The sequence below is a fragment of the Barbus barbus genome (assembly GCF_936440315.1).
Source record: "Barbus barbus genome assembly, chromosome: 39".
Lineage (NCBI taxonomy): Eukaryota > Metazoa > Chordata > Actinopteri > Cypriniformes > Cyprinidae > Barbus > Barbus barbus.
Window position 1 is genome coordinate 24,080,477 of NC_136717.1, and position 22,855 is coordinate 24,103,331.

The 22,855-nt window shown below is 36.3% G+C and overlaps 1 protein-coding gene across 1 annotated transcript; it reads right to left on the minus strand.

Moving 5' to 3' along the window:
- Window positions 1-608: 608 nt before the first annotated feature.
- On the minus strand, window positions 609-22,771 carry LOC306858265 (cyclic AMP-responsive element-binding protein 3-like protein 2). The gene is made up of 12 exons (XM_079398704.1): window positions 22,279-22,771; window positions 8,242-8,470; window positions 7,984-8,159; window positions 7,813-7,897; window positions 6,410-6,591; window positions 6,190-6,336; window positions 6,036-6,094; window positions 5,594-5,662; window positions 5,336-5,435; window positions 4,877-5,000; window positions 2,503-2,746; window positions 609-2,420 (listed from the first exon to the last, which is right to left on the minus strand). Exons 1-12 carry the CDS (start codon window positions 22,372-22,374, stop codon window positions 2,351-2,353), a joined length of 1,581 nt encoding a protein of 526 aa, XP_079254830.1. The 5' UTR covers window positions 22,375-22,771; the 3' UTR covers window positions 609-2,350.
- Window positions 22,772-22,855: the final 84 nt, after the last annotated feature.

Genomic DNA, 22,855 nt, shown 5'->3' on the forward strand with positions numbered 1-22,855 from the left:
CGCTTGTATAGGCGATTTCCTTTAAAAAGTGCCGTATTATAACCAGACTGTGTCGGTTCATTAATATTAACATGTTAGCCACGCCCCCATAACTTTTGTTACGACAGAAGAGATAGTCTGCGTCCAAGTGTGCACACTATCCATGTGGTATTAGTCATTTTCAATATTATTTAGGGCAGATAGGGTGGATAGTATGCACATTGGGACGCAGGGCTAATATTATTATATTATTTGGTTACACCCCCAGTATTTGATTTGTCAGAAAAGCCTTGGATGTTAATATTAATATAATATGATCACATTAAATCATATATTTGTTAGTTAAGTGCCTTTCTTTGTTTCACTTTTCCTCAAGTGTTAACTTTTTATTCTAATTATGCAAAAAACTATGATATGGTATTATTTATATATATATTATATATAAAAATAAAAATGATGACGCGCAATTAATGTGCATTTTGATATTGACAATTTTTGATAATTGATAGCAAAAAAAATTTTTCACTTGATAGAGAAACATTTGGGTGAGCAATAAATTAACTTTAACTTTATAAAAAATTAAAATAAATTGCTCTTTTCACGTCCTTTTAAAAATGAGGGAAATAATTAAAAATGGCACATTGAATCTTTTATTAAACTAGAACAAATGCATTTACCCAAAATATCCTAGAAATATTGCCATAATTGAAAAATCACCTCCATATGTCCACAACAGCACATTTATCCAAGGGTTAACATATCATTTTTCCAAGAAGTCATGAGAGTCTAGAGACTACATGCATTTTTCTTCTAACACAATTTGGCTAATGTGATTTAATGTATGAAGTGCATCATCTGAGCTCTCTGATGTGGAGAAAACACCTTTCTTTTGCATAAAAAAAAAACGGTAAAACTTTACCTTTGTTAATCTTAGTTAATGTTAATTTAAGCATTTACCAATGCATTAAAATCATGAGTTGTGCTTGTTAACAGTTAATGCACTGTGAACTAACATGAACAACTCTATTTTTATTAAAGATTAATAAATAGTGTAATAAATGTATTGTTCATATTAGTTAATACTATATCTAATGTTAACAAATGACACATTGTAAAATGTTACCAAAAAAACCTCTGAGGGAAAATTATAATGCAGATCCAGTCGTAATGAAAATAATTAATAGTCAAACAACTAGCTGACATAAAAACATCACTTCAACATCCTAGTAAGACAACAAATATAAATCAGGCTAATTTAATAATTTAATAGAGAAAGCCAGCATGGATACACAGCAAAATGACGGCTCAGACGCCTGATTTATAATGCTTTTACTAAGGAAAATATTTATTTGCTCGCAGAAAAAAAAGGACATAAACAAGCCAGAGTGATTTCAGGAAGAGCCTGAAATTGCATTGTGATGCAATGAAAGTGTAATATAGTTAAGACGTTATTCCAAATACATAAGAAACGCACACCATTTCTGATGTTGCGTGACAAACGTTTGCATCTGAATGCATGGCATCAGGACAAAAGCATCTCCTTCAAAATGCTCGTGTTTCCAGGATAAAAGGATGGCAGTCATGCTAAAAATAATAAATAACAGATCAATTCTACAGGGATGCAGTGCAAGTGAGTCCACAGCACGGCTGAACGCAGATCGCTCGGGACTCGTTCATATCAGAGCAAGAGAACGCTAGGCTTGTCAGCGAGCGTCTTTTACTCCCACAAGAGCGCAGACAGGGGTGGGATGGTGGCCAGATGAGGACAAAAAGGGCCATCTGTCCTTAAAAAAGAGGGCAACGTCATACGAGGGACTTCAGGGACAGAGAGCATCCATCCTTTTCATGTCAACTCCATATCGTCCCGCTTTAACAAACATCTCCATTATATCATTCACATCAATTCATCACATCAATATCTCTCCCAACACACTTACAATACAGGATACTGCAAATATTTACATATTCAGACAAATACTTTGGAAATTTGCAATCTTCAAACCGTAAACAGGGCTTTTAGTCTATAATCTTAAAACAGTTTGAATCTTTGCCCTATTTTTATGAATCTTTGGAACTGTATTTTGACTGACATGCTACATCGTTGTCATGTGAATATGAAAACAGATGCAAATTCAATATATTACTACACTATCTCAGTAGCACGGGGCAAATAGGCGAAAAAATAAAAATAAAGAATATTAAAACAAAATTCAAAGCATATAAAAAAGAAAATAGTGTACATGAGTATCAAAATTTGATATACTGCTGGAATGGAATAAAAATACATTTTTGGGTTTATTTAAAAAAAAAAGGACATCTAAGTAAAACAATACTATAAATATGAAGCCTATGGCCCGCCGCTGCAGGGATCTCAGGACGTCTCGTTGACGGTCCTCTCCAGCTGTATGACTTTAGCCGTCTCGTTTGACCACTGATCTGACCTGCCAAAACAAAACCCAGTGTTCAGCCTCCATGTGTCATCATATCATCAAATCGAAGCAGCCACAGAAGGAGGGTCGTTACCTGTGTGAGTGTAGGTCTATGAGAATGGCCTTTTGCGCTCGTGTTTCATTGGGGTTTAGTATAAGTGGGCGGGGCTCTGCTTCACGAAGCTCCGCCTGCTCCAGTTTATGCTGCTGTTCTAAACGCAAAGCTGCCATTACGTCAGCCTGACGGTCCCATTCAGGGTAATCTCCGCCCAGCCCGACGGGATGAGGCTCGTCCAGACCCCCGTGCTCCGGAATGGACAACAGGTTCCGGGACCTCACTGTGGAAATGAACAAACATCACACTGAAGGACTTTTCTTACTGCTTTTTTATTAAACAGATGCAAGTTGTGAAGTGTCTCAGATCACAAACACACACATACACACAGAATTATTCAAATGTTTTAAAATCATTCAAATTATTAAAATACATTTTTAATACACATATAAAAATATATTTAACAATGCATTGAGATATATAAAATACATAATATTTACTATTGGATTTATTATAAAATATTATAAATAAAAAATATTTATTTTGTGATGTGTAAAATATTTATCTAATGTCAATAAATTTCATTACATAAATTATCATACACACCCACATACTAGATCATATACACACACTCATAATTTAGATATTTTATATATCTTAATATATTTAAGTAATTGTGTGTCGTGTGTCTGTAAAATATATTGCACTAATAAATTATTTAAATACATTAATAAATTACATGAATCTTTATTAGATCATATACAGAGATACAATTATTTAGATATATATTTAAACAAACATATCTGAATGTAAAATTTTACATTTTAATAAAATTTAAAAAAAAATATTTTTTGTAAATATATTTAAACATTAAAATAAATAAAAATATCATTAAAAATATTTATTTAATAAAAAGGTCTTGTGTTTTATTTGTTGTGATTTTTTTTAGGTTTTGAAAATCTAAAAAGAAAGTCATAAAAATAAAATGTTTTAAACAAATTTTATTTATATACTTATTTTATTGCTCACTATTTTTCATAATAATTGTAATACTTTTTTTAATATCTAACATTTTAATAATTAACTATAAATGATATCCTAAAAACCAGCAGGTTATGGAAATGAACAAGCATTACAACCAGCCTTTTTTTCTTGCTGTTAATAGCTGATGTCTCGGCTGAGCATTTGTGATTGTATCACCCGAGATGGATATTAATATCAGGTGTAAAAAGCTCTTTTATTAGTACAGTAGTGTTTTGTTAAACGGTGCATAAACTGAATGTCGCGCGTGGGAGAAACGTGATGCAGGCAGATCAGAGATCAGCGATGATTAAGCGATCGGTCTGCTTTTAAAGGCATGATAATTACTGGCCCACTCCAGCACTCTCAGCAGCTCAAGAGTGGATCCAAATCCAGCCATTCCTCCATTCGTTATTCAACAAGAGACAGAGAATAATGAGCAAATTACAGCACGAGTGCTGTGTGTATTAGAGCTGGATCGATCTGAAAATGTTCAGTACGACAGCGACTCTAGTACCTCTGCATTAATACTAAATCCATACTTTAGTCAACACATAAATAGCCTCACACAACTGATGACGCTTTAATATCGTGCAGATGAAGACCGACTGCTCAATGTGTGTAATAGATTATTATATCATATAACAGGAACATTTACTAAACCAATAACTGTCGAACTGTCTAAGCGTCGAGAATGGACCGAGCCAAGGACGAAGCCGCTAAAAGAATCCACCGCCCCTCGCGCCCCGGACCTCAGAGGGGAGCGCGTGCGGCCGCCGGACTCCGCCCCTTACCTGGACCCTTCCTTTCAGAACACTGCCTTCCTTCACGAACCCCGCAGCACGACGAGGACACCAGACCCCCTGTTTATTTTTGGACACTTTTACCCCCTTTGGACACTTTATTTTATTATTTTGTTTAATAAAAGCCTCTCCGAGGCCTGACCCCACACCCACTGTGTCTGTCGTTTGCTCCTCCCGCCACAATATATATATATGTGTATATATACTGTATATAAACATTTTTATATACAGTGGGTACGGAAAGTATTCAGACCCCCTTAAATTTTTCACTCTTTGTGATATTGGGATGAAAGTATTGTTCTTTTTATTTAGTAAAACATGTATGTGTTGAAATGGCTAATAATAAAACGTGACATTCTGTAGTTTTGTCTCATATTCATCTTTTAATCATATTTGTAAATGTCTTGACTCGACAGCCAACAGAGCAATTTTGTCTTTACTGTTCCAATACTTATGGAGGGCACTGTATATAAAATATAATGTTTTAATATATACAAATGTATGTATGATTATATAGCAAATGCATATCATATCTAATTAGAAGTTGCATGTCTCAGTATATTTTTGTACCGCTATCCCAGCATGCATACCTGTAGTGGTGTACGAGTCCTGTATGGAGATCTCTCTGCTCAAGTCTGTTTTGGTGATGGAGGAACAGGGACTCAGGCCTTGGTAGAAACTCCCCAAGAACACCGAAAAACACAGAACCACCACCTGCACACATACAGCAGTGCTTCTGTTAGTGCTCATTCTCTCTCACACACACGGGACATCCCATAAGCGTAATGGTTTTGATACTGTACAAACTATATGTGCTATTGCCCTACACCTAAACATAGCCCTCACAGGAGACTGTGCATTTCTACTTTCCCCCCAAAAAACTCACTCTGTATGATTTATAAGCGTTTTGAAAAGTGGGGACATGGGGCAATGTCCTCGTAAGTCACCTTCACCTTGTAATACCTGTGTCATTATACACATTTATGTCCTCGTTTGTCACAAAAATGCGCGCACACACACAGCTGAACGCTGATGCAGGAAGCGCTCACCATGAGGCATGTGGAGGTCTGGGTGCCTGTCACCCTGCAGGACCGAGGGACCTTTCCTGCCACCGCTGCCTGCAGTGAGTGCAGCTGCTGCAGCAGAGACCTGCCACACAATCAATACAGCACCGTTTACATAGCATGTATCATTAATGACTGAAAATTCATCCCCCAACAGAAAGTGTGAGATCAAAATACCAGCTAATGAGTTAATGATCGCTGTAATGTGTAGTGCAGGTAACTGGAAAGGGTTGAGGCTCTTACTTGTTGGTGCACTCCAGTGTTTCAACTTTCCTGCGTAACTCACTGTTCTCAGTGGAGCAGGTCTCCACTCTGTGGATGAAGAGGGAATTGCAATGTCACATACAGATACTGAAAATATTGCACTAGTAAATTTTCTTTGATAATTTGACTTAATTCTAGGTGAAATAGAATATTTAATGTAAATAAAAAAACTGGAAAGGTTTCAGAAATGGAGCAGGTTACTATACTTTAATGAAGATTTTTTTTTTTTTTTTGAATATATTTTTAATTTTTCTTTCATATTTAATAACGTGCAGCTATGAACCATTCACAATAATAAACATGTATTTAAAAACTTTTAAGCATCACTGAATCTTTTACGCTTGAACAAAGTTTATTTATTTTTCATAAATGTTATATTTATATATGCTAACTAAATCTGAGGAGTATTTATCAGACTTACTTCTTCTCTAAAGCATCCATGTACTCTTTCTTTTTCCTGCGGCTCTCTTGTGCCGAAATCTGAAAATAATGAGTGCATTTGATATTAATTTTAGTACTCAGATTTGAAGTGTGCATCTTTTTACAGTTTTGCGAGGCTGAGGTCTGACGCTGACCTTGTTTTTGATCTTTCTGCGGATCTTCTTCAGTGCTTTCTCCTCAGCTTTGGACAGGGGCAGTTTGGTGGGCACGGGATACCCCTCAGCGATGAGTGTGCGTTTCTCCTCCTCCGTCAGCAGGAGAGGCCCGGAGCCCTGCAGTTTCTGTCAGATCAGATGAGAGGAGGTTAAAAAAATGCAACACATCTGTTAATGAACAAGATGTCTTTATACTCACATGAGCTGCGGTCAGCAGAGGAGAGCTGGAGAGAGAAGACTGGGCTCTTGGCGCCACCTTGAGGACAGCGGGGGTCTGTGTGGGACTGGCGGGAGCACAGGGGTGAACGGGACTCTGACTGCCCTCTGAGTCACTGCCATGAGAGCTGGGAGGAGTGGGCGGCATCTGCAGAGACTCCATGCCTGATGAAGAACATTACAGATTGTTTCTGATTGATTCAAATCACAGCATTCTGTGGCCAAATATTTGTAACAGATTTTTTTTCTACATAGCTGTGTGACTTTCCTATTTCTTCTATTATTCTGAATTATTTTTCTTTTCAAATAATGATAAAAGTAATAATTAAAATAAAAAAAAATGATTTTTAAAATGAAATGAATTTTTTTTTTAATTATTTAAAAGGCAAAATCAATATTTCATACCTTTTTTTGGTAATTGTGTAGTATTTCCTCTCAAATAAATAAATTATTTAAATGATTAACTTAAATTGCTTAAATTCAATTAAAATATTTTATTTCTTAAAATGAAATTATTTAAAATTTTATATTCATATCCATTTATTTCTTTTCTTTTCAAATAACTAAAATTATTAAAATTATGAAATTATCTGATTATTAATTTACTGTTTAAATTAAATAGTTTAAATTAAAATACTTAAATGGACATGAAATACTTTAGTTTAAAATAATATAATTTTAATAGAAATTTTATTTAAATAATTTAAACAGTATGTTAATAATTTAAATAATTTAGTTTAGTTATTTAAGATGAAAAATACGTTTTACACATGTACCTGAAAAAATTAATTATTGCAATTAAATGATTGAAAACTAAAAATATATATATTTTTTAAAGTACATATGTAATAAATCATTTTCTTCTCAATTAACTACAATAAAATATTTTAATTATGAAAGCACTGTTTAAATTATTTAAACAAAAATCTTTATATTATTAAAATGAAATGATTAAAAACTAAAATTAATAATTGCCCACTTTTTGGTAAGTACAAACGTATTGCATTAAACTTAGGGGAAAAACAAACAAACAAAAATAATTTTATATTTTAAATATATTTAAAATATTAAATATTTTTTCTTCTCAAATAACTAAAAATAAATTTAATTATTTAAATTAAAATATTTAGATTATTACATTTTAATAATTTTATTTTTAATTTATTTATTTAAAATAATTAAAAAACATTTATTTTATTTATTTTTTGTGTAATAATGTACAGTCCGGTCATTCTTGAAAAATAAACCCATTCAGGATGATTCAAGCACATTAACGGTTTATGATAATAACCAGGTGACTGTATGTTATTTACTGTAATCATTAATGCACTCCGATATCTTTATTTTTTGTGCAATAACCCAAAAATGTCAGAGACAGTGTTTTACCTTTGGGTGAGAGGTTTAAGAACTGATCCACCTCGTGCGGCTCCAGTTTAATCTGAGGGTTGAGACTCACGCTGTCCTCCTTCACCTGCAAATACGAGCAGAAATCAGCACTTCAATAAAATCCCACTGACTGTGTGTGTGTGGTCATGTGCTCAGGCTGAGCGGTCTGACCTGTGCGGCCGGAGGGGTCAGCGAGGCGTCAGTCACAGGCTCAGAGGCGGGACCCTCGGGGGTCAGAGTGAGGGTCAGGGTGGGCAGCAGGACGGGTGACGGGTCACACAGCAGAGGCTCCATCTTCAGCCCTTTATCCTCCTGCTCCATGGGCCACTCGTCATTGTCTGAATCACCTAAAACACACATCACATTGCATTTAGAGATTTATTTTGACTTCTGTTATGAAACTGGAAGCAGATTCTGGCCGAGTCTTACCGGCGTCGCTGCCGGGTTCCCCGGGCAGATGGGACAGGGGCGACTGTGGGCGCGAGTCTCCGCACAGAGAGTAACTGTGCTCGGCTTGAATGTGTGGCGGCACTGGAGACGCAGGGGTCAGGTCCTCCTCCGTGTCCATAGCATCTCCACGGCCAGACAGGAACGGGTCGCTTAACAACTGACCCAGCAAAGCCTCTTGGGACAGATCATCCAGCAGCTCGGTGAAGTGCTAAACAGGAACAACACGAATATGAGAGTTAGGCATTTAAAATTAAATGATTCGCAATCTATATTATTTAATGGCCAATATATTTTTTCTTATGGGGGGAGGAGGGGGTATACATTAAATAAGTTTTTTTTCTTCTCAAATAAATAAAAAATATTTAAATAAATTATTAGTTAAAATTTTTTACATTTAATTTAATTTTATTCATTTAAATATTTCTTAGTTTATTAATATTTCTTATAATTATTTAAAATATTTAAAACTAAAACCATTCATAATTTTTTGGGGTAAGTACAAGTTTTTTCTTTTTGTACTCAAATATCTAAAACATATTTAATTTAAATAATGAATTATAATTTATTATTGAATTAATTATTAGTATTGAATTATTTAAATTAATTATTGAATTATATATTATTAATTAAATACCAGTATTATGTTATTTAAACTACTGTTTAAATGGCATTACATGTTTTCATTTAAATGTTTCAAACTAAATATTTCATTAACAATATTTACAATAATATTACAATATTTCATGCCCATTTATTTATGGGTAAGCAGCGCACATGTAATTTTCTTATTAAATAAAACGGTATATTATCAATATATATATATATTTATATTTTTTATTTAAAACAAAAAAATATATATATCATGACCATGTACTTATTTTTTGGATAGATTTTGAAGTGTGATAATGCACAGTCAGCTGGTCATTATTGAAAAATAAACCCAATCATGATGATTTAGGAGCATCCTTGTTTATGACAATGATCGGGTGACTGTAGCTTATTTACTGTACTCAATAACGCACTCCAATATATCAATCGTAATCTTTACTTTAAGTGCAATAATGCAAAAATGTCTAAAAACCTTTGGCTACAGTTTAAGATCTAGGATCAAGCTGTTACTTTAGAGCTAAAATTAAGTGCTCATTAAACCGCAGCTAGTTAAACACAGCAGACCGTAAAACATCAGCACATTTCTTTGAAGACCAGATCTCATAGCCGGAGGAACAGGCTAAACATGATAGCAAGCGCTCACAGGGTAACCCTCTCCTCCAATCAGAGCACATCAGGCTTCCTCTCATCCAATCAGACGGCTCGTTCCTAGCCTGGTGAGAAGGTTTGACTCAGGGCCAAAACCAACAGATAGTCACCACTCCTTGGCATTCCTATGGGTGCGTTCCAGCCCCCCAGCCCTTTGTAAGAAGGTCTCCTGCTCCTCGTACAGGTTTGGACAGGCTGAGATGCTTCCAGACATACATTTCATCTCTTAAAGGCTAAACGCAGCACTTGTGCTGGCTCAAGTCAGCGGGTTTCCTCAGGTGCCGTTTAGAGGAATGTTCTGAATTCAACAAGTTAAGCTCAGTCTACAGCATTTTTGACTCGTTATCATAAACAGGGACGCTCTTGAATCATCATGATTTGGTCAATTTTTCAATAAAGACCATCTGACTGATGTGCAATATCACACTTATTCCATGTGTACTTGCCCAAAACACAAAAAAAGGTAAATAAATTACTGGCTTTAAATTTTAAACAATTAAATTAAAATATTTAAGTTAATAAAACAAAATGGATTTATTTTAAACGATTATTTAATCTTTTATATTTTTTGTTATTTAAGAAAATTAAAGTAATTTAATTGAAACAATAATTAAATCATCTGTAATTGTACCAACAAATTATCAGACTGATTTCTGAAGATCATGTGACACTGAAGACTGGAGCAATGATGCTGAAAATTCAGCTTTGCATCACAGGAATAAATTACGTTTTAAAATATATTCAAATAGAAAACCGTTATTTTCATTTGTAATAATATGTCACAATATTACTGTTTTTACTGTATTTCTAATCAAATAAATGCAGCCTTGGTGAGCATTTCATTTATAAAAGTCAAAAAAAAAAAAAAAAACACTCCACACCTTTAAACCATTTTTTTACGATATAGTTACAGTGGGGCAAATAAGTATTTGATACACTGCCGATTTTTCAAGTTATCCCACTTACAAAGAATGGAGAGATCTGTAATTTTCATTGTAAGTGCACCTCAACTCTGAGAGACAGAATATTAAACAAAATATCCAGAAAATCACATTGTATGATTTTTTAATAATTAATTTCCATTTTATTGCATGAAATAAGTATCTGATACAATAGAAAAATATAACTTAATTTTTGGTAGAGAAACCTTTGTTTACAATTACAGAGGTCAGACATTTCCTGTAGTTCTTCACCAGGTTTGCACACACTGCAGCAGGGATTTTGGCCCACTCCTCCATACAGGTCTCCAGATCTTTCAGGTTGTGGGGCTGTCGCTGGGCAACACGGAGTTTGAGCTCCCTCCATAGATGTTCTATTGCGTTCAGGTCTGGAGACTGGCTAGGCCACTCCAGGACCTTGAAATGCTTCTTACGGAGCCACTCCTTAGTTGCCCTTGCTGTGTGTTTGGGGTCACTGTCATGCTGGAAGACCCAGCCACGACCCATCTTCAATGCTCTTACTGAGGGAAGGAGGTTGTTGCCCAAAATCTCACGATACACGGTGCAGTCGTCCTGTCCCCTTTGCAGAAAAGCAGCTCCAAAGCATGATGTTTCCACCCCCATGCTTCACGGTTGGGATGGAGTTTATACCAAAAAGTTATATTTTGGTCTCATCTGACCACATGACCTTCTCCCATGCCTCCTCTGGATCATCCAGATGGTCTTTGGCAAACTTCAGATGGGCCTGGACATGTGCTGGCTTGAGCAGGGGGACCTTGCGGGCACTGAAGGATTTTAATCACAGTGTAGTGTGTTACTAATGGTAACCGTTGAGACTGTGGTCCCAGCTCTCTTCAGGTCATTGACCAGGTCCTCTTGTGTAGTTCTAGGCTGATCCCTCACCTTTCTCAGGATCACTGATACTCCACGAGGCGAGATCTTGCATGGAGCCCCAGTCCGAGGGAGTTTGACAGTCATCTTGAATTTCTTCCTTTTTCTAATAATTGCAACAACAGTTGTTGCCTTCTCACCAAGCTGTTTGCCTATTGTCCTGTAGCCCATCCCAGCCTTGTGCAGGGCTACAATTTTGTCCTTAGACAGCTCTTTGGTCTTGTCCATAGTGGAGAGGGTGGAGTCTGATTGATTGAGTGTGTGAACAGGGGTCTTTAAGAACAGGGGTTTAATACAGGTAATGGGTGGAGGATAAGAGGGCTTCTTAAAGACAAACTAACAGGTCTGTGAGAGCCAGAATTCTTGCTGGTTGGTAGGTGATCAAATACTCATTTCATGCAATAAAATGGAAATTAATTATTAAAAAAATGATACAATACAATGTGATTTTCTGGATTTTTTTTAAATATTCTGTCTCTCACAGGTGAGGTGTACCTACGATGAAAATTACAGATCTCTCCATGCTTTGTAAGTGGTGTAAGAATCTATAGTCTGCCTCGACCCCACTTCCACTCCACAATATATTTGATCATGCTCATTTCCCAAAATGGCTTAATTATTATAGAGAATAAGAAAGTCAACAGTTGTTTGTAGACCATTTGGGATGATCACATCCTGAGCAAAAGGTGACCAATTGTAAAATAGGAGCAGGTGTGGGACACTGAGAACCACCTCAGACAAAGGGGTGTCAGAACTTAATTAACATACAGACTACAGCTGTTACAAAAGGAGCAACTTCATTTACATGTAGGGTAGTAAACTGGGAATGTATAAAAGGTTAGAACTTATGATGTTCTGAGCTCATTCCGACTCCGTTGAACCCAAGGTACTACATGTACTTTGTCACTGCTATGCTGCAATAAACTTCTTCAGCGAGATCTTCAAAGTCCTCTTCACTTTTTCTTACAGTGGGAAAACTTGAAAAATCGGCAGTGTATCAAATACGTCTTTGCCCCACTGTACTATATAATATAGTACATTTACATAAAAATATAATTTATGAAATATAAAAACTGCTCTGTCACAACAGACTCGTCTCCATCTGAACAGACGAGTCCAGAGATGGCTCATCCGCAAGAAGAGGGTCAATGCAACGCAGACATTCAAACAACTGCGCCTGCTCTGTGTGTGTGCATCTGTTCATCTGCGCAGCCAGCCGGGTACAGTCACGCAGGTCTCTGGGTTCAGCCAACAAAGACAGACTACAAGATCAAACAACGCCGCTTTGACTAGCACAACCTGATAGAACGGGACGTGATGCTCGGTGCTGCTGACTAACAGCAATACAAGAGCAATAACACCCCAAGAGCAGAATTTGGTCACTGTTCAGTTTGAGTCGATGGCCTACTGTGAGGCCATTTTTGGCAATATCTATCAGTAATTTGAAGTGCACACATGCTAAAGACCACACTGCACCGTTTATTCTTTCAAGGCCACTTAGCAGATCAGCTTGGCTCACACTAAATATAAACATATTGGCCTGTCAACATTATGTCATTTGAGGGCTCATGTTCATAGTGGGAAAAAACAGGACTGAGGCCTGGTCCAAAAAATAAATAAATAAATAGAGAAATGCTTTGTATCTTCCTTCTACCCTAAGTGAAGAAACGTCATTAGAGATGACTTTGAAAGCTCTTCGTCAACTTTGCATAACTCTAATAAGCATAAAATACATATATTTGGTGTTTTGCACACACATACTAGGTTTTTAATTAGATCTAATTATTTTTAGCAATACTTAAAATACTTAAATATCAACATTTATCTCCAAGGTTTCAGCAGGTTTTATGAAAGCCAATGTAAGACTTTTTAAAGACCATTTTAAGACCAATTAAAGAATCAACAGTTCCCAAATCAAAATAAAAAGATAATTTTTGTGAAATTGATTACAATTAAGTAAGTTTATGCTTAAAACAAGAACAAATATCCACCAATGTGCTCAGAAAAATCAACTTAATTCAAAGGAAAAAGTTTTCATCCCCTACTCCAAGATGTTTGTTCCTGTTTTAAGCAGAAACCCACTTGATTTTGTTAAATTTCTCAGAAAACAAGACTTCAGCTATCTTCATTTTGCATCTCAAATCAATTTATCTTGATTTAAGGGTGTTCAGATACTTAAACTGGAAAACAGGACATTTACAAGACAAGAGATTTATTCTATGCAGGGAGTGCAATATTTAATTCTACTACTTTATGTATTCAAGACATTTTAAGGCCTTAATTTGAAGAAGGGCAAACTAAGACTGATTTAAGACCTGCAGAAACCTTGTCTTTCACATTTGCAATGAATTATGGGACTGCATTCTCCACAAAATACACAATGCTGCCTTAAGATACAGTCACATTTACTTAATCTTCACAGGCAAAATTGAGTCATTTCCATACACAGATTTGGCAACGGGTTCAAACGGGTCACGTTCACCAACAGAAAGCTGCCTACAAAAAATGCCATCTAGGTAGGCAGCTCACAAGGTTTTGGAAAAGAGCCGCCAGCAAAGAGGTCAGAAAAATGAGTTAAACGAGGCCAAGCTGAGCAAACTAGGAAGGAAAGAGGGTGAGTCTGGGCTGAAAATGGAGAGAAGCCAGCATATGGGATCAATTACAGACTGACTCAATTACAGAGGTTAACCTAGTCAAAAAAACAGAGAGAGAAAGACAAGAAAACCGCTAAACCAATACATAAGGCAACGAGGAGCGAGAAACCATTTGAGAATGCAAGTGACAAAGTCGCTCTGGAATGCCTTGCCCTACATTTTCCTCTTTTGTTACTCAACAGCAGCTCTGTCTGTGCCCACCATGGTGAGAAAACGTCTGGAGAGAAACGCATGCAGGTCACAGATGTTCCTACAGAGCCTGCCGTCCACTAAAAACACACATTAAGTGTGTTCGCATACACAGTTCTCTTCTGAACTCGCTTAAACTTCATATTTGGCAAAGAACCGCTTTTCTGGAATGTCTTCTTCGGGCCAAAACCATAGAATGAAACCGGCAAGCATTTCCAAGGCCACTTAAGGTAAACGCTTCATGTAGCATAAAGAAGCAAAAACCGTAGCAGTTCAAATCAGGTCAGGAGCGGGTGAAGTCCTCAAGTTGTGTAACATAACATGTCATAGTTGTCATCTTCTGGATGCATTTGCACCAGTCATTTCTGTATGAATTCACACATGGTTATGGCCATACGAAGTCACCGATGTCGTCGTTTCTGCATCAGTCACGGCTGATATGCAATTACATCTGACAATCTTGAGTGTGTGATGAGATGATTATGATGATTGCTGGATGTCGACTGCTCTCTCTAAGAGGAACATAAGACAGCGTTCACTCCGAGGAGGACAGACGTGAGGTTTGCTGCTGTTTGAGAATAGAAATAATCACTTCTAAGTGCCTGGTCTGGGATCAGTGCCTTTACTGCAATGGAATAGAAATGCACTGCATACTGCCCAGTCTACCTTCACTTACATACTATCAGTTATCATCTCGGAAATTTGGTTGTTTTGCATTTTCATGCCAATTTAGAGTAAAGCTGTCTTATAAAAAATTATGGTCAGTATTGATTCTGGGACAGTTTGTGTGATTTCATGCCTAAACAAAACACCATATCAGCATTAAATATATATTTAATTTCATTTTTAAAATGTATACAATATTTCTTAGCAAAACAATAATAATAATAATATATATATATATATATATATATATATATATATATATATATATATATATATATATATATATATATATATATATATATATATATATATATACATTTGTGAGTGTGCGTATGTATATATGATAAAATATAATAAAATACACTTATTATTTTTAAATAAGATATGTGTGTGTATATATATATATATATTACAAATCCAAATAAATATAATGTAAATAAATTTAAAATAATATGTTTAAAATAATATAAAACGTAAGGTAATTTTTTTTATTTAAAAAGTAAAAATATACGCCTATATAAATTTTATTTAAAAATAATATAAAAATAATACAATATAAAAAAATATTAATAGTTTTCAAATGATCACTATAGATAAAAAAAATCGTCCCGTTTAAGATTTGATAAAAATTCCACAATTTTGTTCACTATACACATAGTGCACACTAATGAAATAGTATGAGTAGTTTGGTAGGATCCTGATTAAGATGTGCCCTACTCCATCAATACGAGCGCTTGCATCCAGCTGGGTGGATTCTGAGAGTGAAGGCTTCTTTGTCCGTAGTTTGGATGGGTGTATAGTACATGTGGTTTCACTGGGGGCAGGGTACTGCAATTTGACTCTTTCTGAGCTTTTGCCCAGCTGGAGAATCTGAATAGTTGTTGGAGCCGTGGAGGTTCAGAGAGTTGTGAGGACAGATACGCTGGGAGTGGCGTTGGTGGATTCAGACAGCGGCCTGTAATTTTTTATCCTCTCAAGGGGGCTGTGAATGTGTGTGCAGGAAGAGGAAGTTTATAAGCCAAACGTGGACACAGATGACACAACCCTTTAAGCAGCAAAACAGATGTGAGGAAAGACCAACCCACAGGAGACAAAGATCAGCGATGGACCTTGTCCTTTACGCACCGGTACACACTTTATACATTTGACTCACTAATATTAGCCACTAAAAATTTATTTTATTTTGAACTGGAGCAGAAACAATTCCAGCAAGGTTGACAGATCTCTTCTAACGTTGCTGTACAAGAAATGTCTCATTATTAAGAAGTGGTATTCCAGGACAGGAGCCAATGCAAAGTGACAATAAACTGGATTGCAAGGGTCTCTTTGACCCAAATACAGAGTTAACCTGCCATACAGGACTTTTGTTTAGAGTTTAACGTGTGCCTGCAATGCTCTTGTGACTCAAAACAGCTCAACTTCCACTAACTACATCAATACATAGGGTAAAGTAATTTAAATAATCATCAAGCTAGAGTGAAATTCCATGAATTGTTGCAAGACGCTCAAGATTTGGAAAGAGCAAAGAGCTTGTGGATTCTAATCTGAAAAAGAAAATAACATTAATTGTGAAATGTCCCATTTAGCGGTTGAGTGGACAATCTGGACAGAAAATAAGAGACAAAAAGCAGTCTGGGAAAAGTTTTGTATCCTTATCCTAAAGTTCACTTTGCAGATCTTAGTTAGTGCCAAGACAAATCCCACCACAAGTCCTTCACTTTTTCCATGAGTCACTTTTCCGAGTGTTTTGAATTGGCCTGCTTGTGCGCAACTGTTGAGCATGAAATGCGTGTCATCTTCAGCTTAATTCAGTGAAAGAGGCCTTAAAGGGATAGTTCACCCAAAAATTAAAACTTGCTGTTAATTTACTCACCCTCAGGCCATTTGAGATGTAGGAGACTTTTTCTTCAGTAGAACAGTAAAAGAAGATTTTTAGCTGAAACCCTGGCCCTTGGTGATACATAAAATGCAAGTCAGCAGCTATAGTCACTTGAGTGTCAAAAAAAGTATGCAACCAATACAAAATTAATACCCGTGGCCCCTGACGATATATCAAGGTCTTATGGAGCGAAACGGTCGGCCTGTGCAAGAACATTATTACCTGTAATCCAGAGCCACATTTGAAAAAAATATATTATTTTCTGCAAACTGGTTGATTCAGACAGTTTGAATCTATTAATTGGCTAAAATAACCAATTCACTAGTTTGATTTCGTAATCTTGCAATGATGCCACATATACACAATTATATTAAGACCTCAATATATTGTCAGGAGGTACGGGTATTAATTTTGTGTAGCCTGTAAATGCTTTTTTGACTCTCAAATTGATGGTAGCCATTGACTTGCATTGTATGAACCACCAAGGATTCATCTAAAAATTGTTCTACTGAAGAAAAAAAAAAAAGTCATTTTGGATGGCCCGAGGGTGAGTAAACTAACAGCAAATTTCCCTTTTTGGGTGAACTATACCTTTAATAGTGACTGACTGTGCTGCAAAATGACAACATGACCGGACACGTCCTGCAGATTCGGGGCTGTCCCATCCTCCTTTCCCCCCACAGACAGTGAGTGAGACTGTAGTGAGTGTTTGGTGATTCTGGAGCTCCAGGGGTCCAGGAAACGCCTCCACTGGAATCAACAGCTGGCCAATAGTGACCTTAAAGGATGTTGGATGTAAACATGCAGTGATAGCGAATAACACATAAATAAAACCTGGATTGATTGGAAACACTTGATCACCAATCTGTTTGCTCTTTCAGGGGAGGAACAGGAAAACGCTGACTGAATGGAGTGAAAGACACCCTACATGTCCAATACACAAGCAGCAAATGAGTGATTTATAATGCTAATATATGTAGTATACAGTAGATATAATATAATATGCATTTGCTAAATATATAATGTAGCAAACATATACTGTAATATAAAATAATATAAAATGACAAGAACATGAAGTCTCTGGATCTGACTATAAGTAATGTACTCAAAAACCCCCCTTTTATTTTGTAAAACAAATGATAAATTAGGAAAAAATAGACTGCTTACAAAACTCAAAGCCAAACTCGCAGCTCACAGAAAAAACAAGGTTCTCATGCAATGTTATACTCCCAAAGCTAATAACCTTTACTGCATTGCAGCACCTCCATTACAACTTCTTCACCGCCAAAATACATTGTTTGAATCAAAGAGAGCTCAGCCACTAAAGGGGCTCTTAAAATGACTGGGCAGATAAGACCGAGTGAAACCACAAGATGGTGATGAATAAATTGGGATGCGATAATGAGTAATGAATATATGTGCGCTCAGCGAAGGTTCAGGCTCAAGTTGCAGCTCATACAAACCATTCTTTCAGAGCAAGAGTGCAAGAATGTGTGTCGCAGAATGATGCAGCCTGCAAGAGCCACGGACGAAAGCCCTGCCCTCTTGAAGAACAGGCCGAGTCTGTGTCCACCCGTCCCACAGCGAGCAGAGAGAAGACGGGCCGCTCATGCCCAACACACGGAGCACAGAGGGTTTCTTACTACAGACTCGCCCCTCCCGTCCCTAAAGCTCGAGTCATCAGAACACCACGTGATTCCTGAGTGACAAATGTTATCAAAATGTCAGAGAGCTCAGGAACACAAGATCAGGCTGTCCTGACATGCTATGCACTGACCACACACATTTTAAAGACCAGGATGCTGTCGATAAACTGACCTGATCTAAATCATCAGTCTATTTATATGTAGGAAATTGTAGTTGCAATTCTAGTTTTTTCATATTTGCTATTTTATTACACTGTTATACGGTTGCTAGGGTGTTCTGGGTTGTTGCTAGGTGCTTTCTTGCTGCATTTTTTATATGAATTTGTTCTCATAATTTTTATGATAATTTAAAAACTTTAGTATCAAAAAATTATTTTAGTATCATTATTATTTATATTTAAACAGTTTTTATATATATTGCCCATTTTAGTCAATTTTGTCGTCATTTTTAGTTTTTTTTGTAATCATGTCAAACAAAATGTAGCTGAGATAACGTTTATATATATATATATATATATATATATATATATATATATATATATATATATATATATATATATTTATATTAATATTAACATTTATTTCATTTAATTTTATTTATGCTTTTAATTTTAGTTTCAGTTTTAGACTATACTGAGTATTTTTTATTTATTCTAACTATTATTTTAATATTTTACTATTTTATCAATTTATATACAATTTATTATATATATATATATATATATATATATATATATAAAAAAAGTATGTGTGTATCAAATATATGTGTATCAATGATAAATGTTTTGTTTCAGTTTTAGTTAACTATACTAACACTGTTTAAAACTATTATACTAATAATTTAATCAAACTATATATGCATGTATGTATATGTATATACACTTCCTATAAAAATGCAAAAAGTATGTAAATTTGAACACTGAACTCTTTCCATCTGTTCAAGTCCCATGAGACTTTAAAAATAAAAAGTTAAAAAAAGCCCAAATGTGAGGCCAGACTCCTGTGCAGTGTTTACAGTCAGACACAGCCTCTACAGTCAAGACAGACGTCTTATTTTCTTAAGATATCCTCGTCAGTCCAGTGTTTAACATCACTGATTGTGTGTGTGGTCACAGAGAGGGACTGCTGGCCTATATAGCCTATATGAGTCAGAGTATGAGTTATTTGATGTCTTAGCAGTTAATCGTAATGTTATTTATGAAGGAATTTTAACGAAAAGCTGGTTAATATGTTAAATAACATTAAACATTTAATGCATAAAACAAAGATAAGTCTAGCATAAATGCAAAAACACTTAAGAAAAATATTGAAGCAGCTATCAAAAAGTTAGAAAATGTATTACACTAACTAGCATTTTTAGGAAAAAGAAAATCAAAATGGGTCAAAATGACCTGAACTCAATGCGAGTAATAATAACCAGTGTATCAGCAATAGATCAGGCTGATTGATTTCTATGAATGTTCTTTCTTTGAAAGCCCACTTCCCTGAAAAACGATCCGGTCATTGACCTAAATGTGTTATCAGCTGAGCATAACATCAAACCATCAGCTGGGACAAATGAGATATTCTTATACTAAAGATATGCAAATAAGCAATGAACTACTACAGCTGACCGCATCAGGCCAGGAAAGTACATCTGGTTGCCACAAGCATGAGATAATGTGCTTTCCAGGCTAATCGTGTGGCTGTGATTATCAGCACTAAGAAATGCTGAGCATGACGGTCCAACTGCTCCCCTCAGCATCTCCTTAACCCCCATCCTAAAGCAGGGAATGAGCCTTGGGTTATTTTTACTATTTCAAACCACCTGAAATATGACAGATGAGACTTTAGTTCAAGAGCAAGTGGCAAAAAACCCTGTTTTACAGGAAGGTATGAACACATACCCTCTATACAAGTTCTTCCTAATAGAAAGCTGACAATGAAAGAAGACATAATCCCAACTAGCGGTTACAGAAGACAATAACTAGGCCTATTAATCATAAAAAGGGCATGTTTGCATTCCTCAAACACATCAGGTGTGTATGCATTAAGTCAAGACACTACAAGCAAAAACACTGCTTTTTCATTAGCATTTGTCTTTCCATAGCATGTTGTTTCAGACCAGTGGAAATAAAACATCCAAAACACACTTTATTTTGATGCACTTTATCTTTTGCATGTGTAGATTTAAATTACAAGCCAGAAAGCCATTACCTCCACACTTCAGTTTTATCTCCATTTATATTCTAAAAGCTTTTACACAGGGGTTTGTTCATATCTCATTTGCCTGACTTTATTCATTCTAAAAACATGGTAAAATGCATTTTTTTCTAGCTGTTGACAGCATTTTCTGATTCATGTAGCGATTAAAGGAGTTTTGAACCTGTCTTTAAACAACGTGCAGATTTTTGTTCTGAAAATTTATGCAGATTAGTGCATATTTAATTATATAATGCCACGTTTGCATATTGAAACAACATTTCTGAAAACTTGTCATAGCAAACAAATTTGGCATTTCTTATGCAATCAATTTACTGGGAAACTATGAAGATATCTACAGGTTAAATATTACCCTTATTCACCTTACAATTAGAACGTAAATTCAATTTTGAAAGTCAACTGACATGCAATGACAGCGCTGCTGAATTATATTGCAGAAGGAAACAGCCCACATGCAACATGCATAACGATAACAGACATATGCAACAGGCTGAACCCACAAAGCAAGCTCTATTCTCTCCAACTGAGAACAGTTTGCATTGTTGTGTGGAATTCCATGTCAACAAACCCTGGGGAGCAAATGTAAAAGTGAGGGGAACCGGCACATACAGACCCATGAGGTGGGGGAGCGTGTATGTGTTTAGAGGGGGCCCTTAAACAAAGACCCCGTTCTGTTCTAAAGGTGAAGGAGAATATGAATCCTTCACAAGCTTTACAAAGCATATATAGTTCTCCTGGAAGTGTACGTTACCACCCTGATACTGCCGGGTTATGAATCCCAGACACACCAAACTGCTGCACCTCCAACGCTGGCTTTGATGCCGTCTGGACAGGCGTTAAGTGCTGTGTCTGCTAATTTAATTGGGATGTCGGCTTAGAAACCACTCGTAACATGCCACACATCTGGAATTAACTTCATTTGAAGTACTGTTCATCTATGAGGATCGTAAATTTAGGAGTAAACATGTTCTGCGGTGTGACTTGCAATGCTGCAAGCTTTCAAGCCCTTGTATCAAAGCATACAGTTATATTTGCATCTGTGTAAATGCATTCATTCCACCTCTGAGCAGCATTAAACAGTCTGTGTGTAAAGACACCTAAATGCAACTTCACAAGTGCTTCCATGCCACATTTACAGTGAAAATTTGGCATTAAGTTTAAGAAACAAAACAAGGTTTTAAAATGGTTACAAACATGAGACCTTTCCCTGATGCATTCATGTACATTTTAGCCTAAAATTTTCATGTTGAATACATGGATCTTTATGCACCAACTACCCAACTGTGCACCCCCTAATTAGTCTGTAAGTAGAGGCCCCTTTGAGCAGAAGTTGGAACACAACCCTATTATTACATAACCTGCAGCAACTCTTCAAGGCTTTGACTACTATATTCTGACTTTATCCAAATGGACTTATCTGCATTGCTCTGTGTGGCACTGCATACAATCACTGGATGACTGCACCATCTGAACTTTATCCTTTGGAGCCAAGAGGAACCCAAAGGCGCATTAGTAATCTGACAGACTCCTATAGAGTGTCTCTGTGAAAGACCAAGTCAAATAAAAGCTTAAACCATGAGGTTTAGAGGCATTGTGGGTGATCTGACACTAGTCGCAACACATCAAAACATGCTATAACTGTGTAAGTGAAGATGGCAATGGTGCAACGGCATTATAAGATGATTCATGCTTACAGTGCTGTATAAGATGTCGTTTTCTCCGTGTTCGGACAATTCGCTGAGATTTTTGTCCCATTGTAAAAACGGTTCCCCGCTTTCCATTATTTCCATGCCTCGATCTGCGTCGCTTCAACGACTCCACAAACGACTATTTGTCAGAGTATCCGTCGAAACTCTCGTCAGGTCGCGATTCGGAGTGAATTTTGTACTGTCAGCGCAAAGTTGGGTGTAAGTTGCGCGTCTGTCGCCAGTGTTATCCGAACTTTCCTCTCAGCTTCCTTGAGAAATGTCGCCCCTTCACAGGCGAGCAGGAATTTTGGGGGCGGGGCAATGATGGGAGTTGCAACATTTGTTTACAAAGGACTGTTTGTGGACGGTGATACTTTTAGGAAACATTTCGGATGTTTCCAAGCAAATATTATTATAAGCGGTTCCCACGGAGTTTCCGTTTTGTTACGCTGTTTGTAAACACTACGCATATTCGCTTTAAAAATTATAAACTTTATCCAATGCCCCGCCCCTTGGAATCCATGTCGCGACCAATCAGATCGTCTGCTACGTTTAAAGCTCACGATAATCACCGAAGACAGAC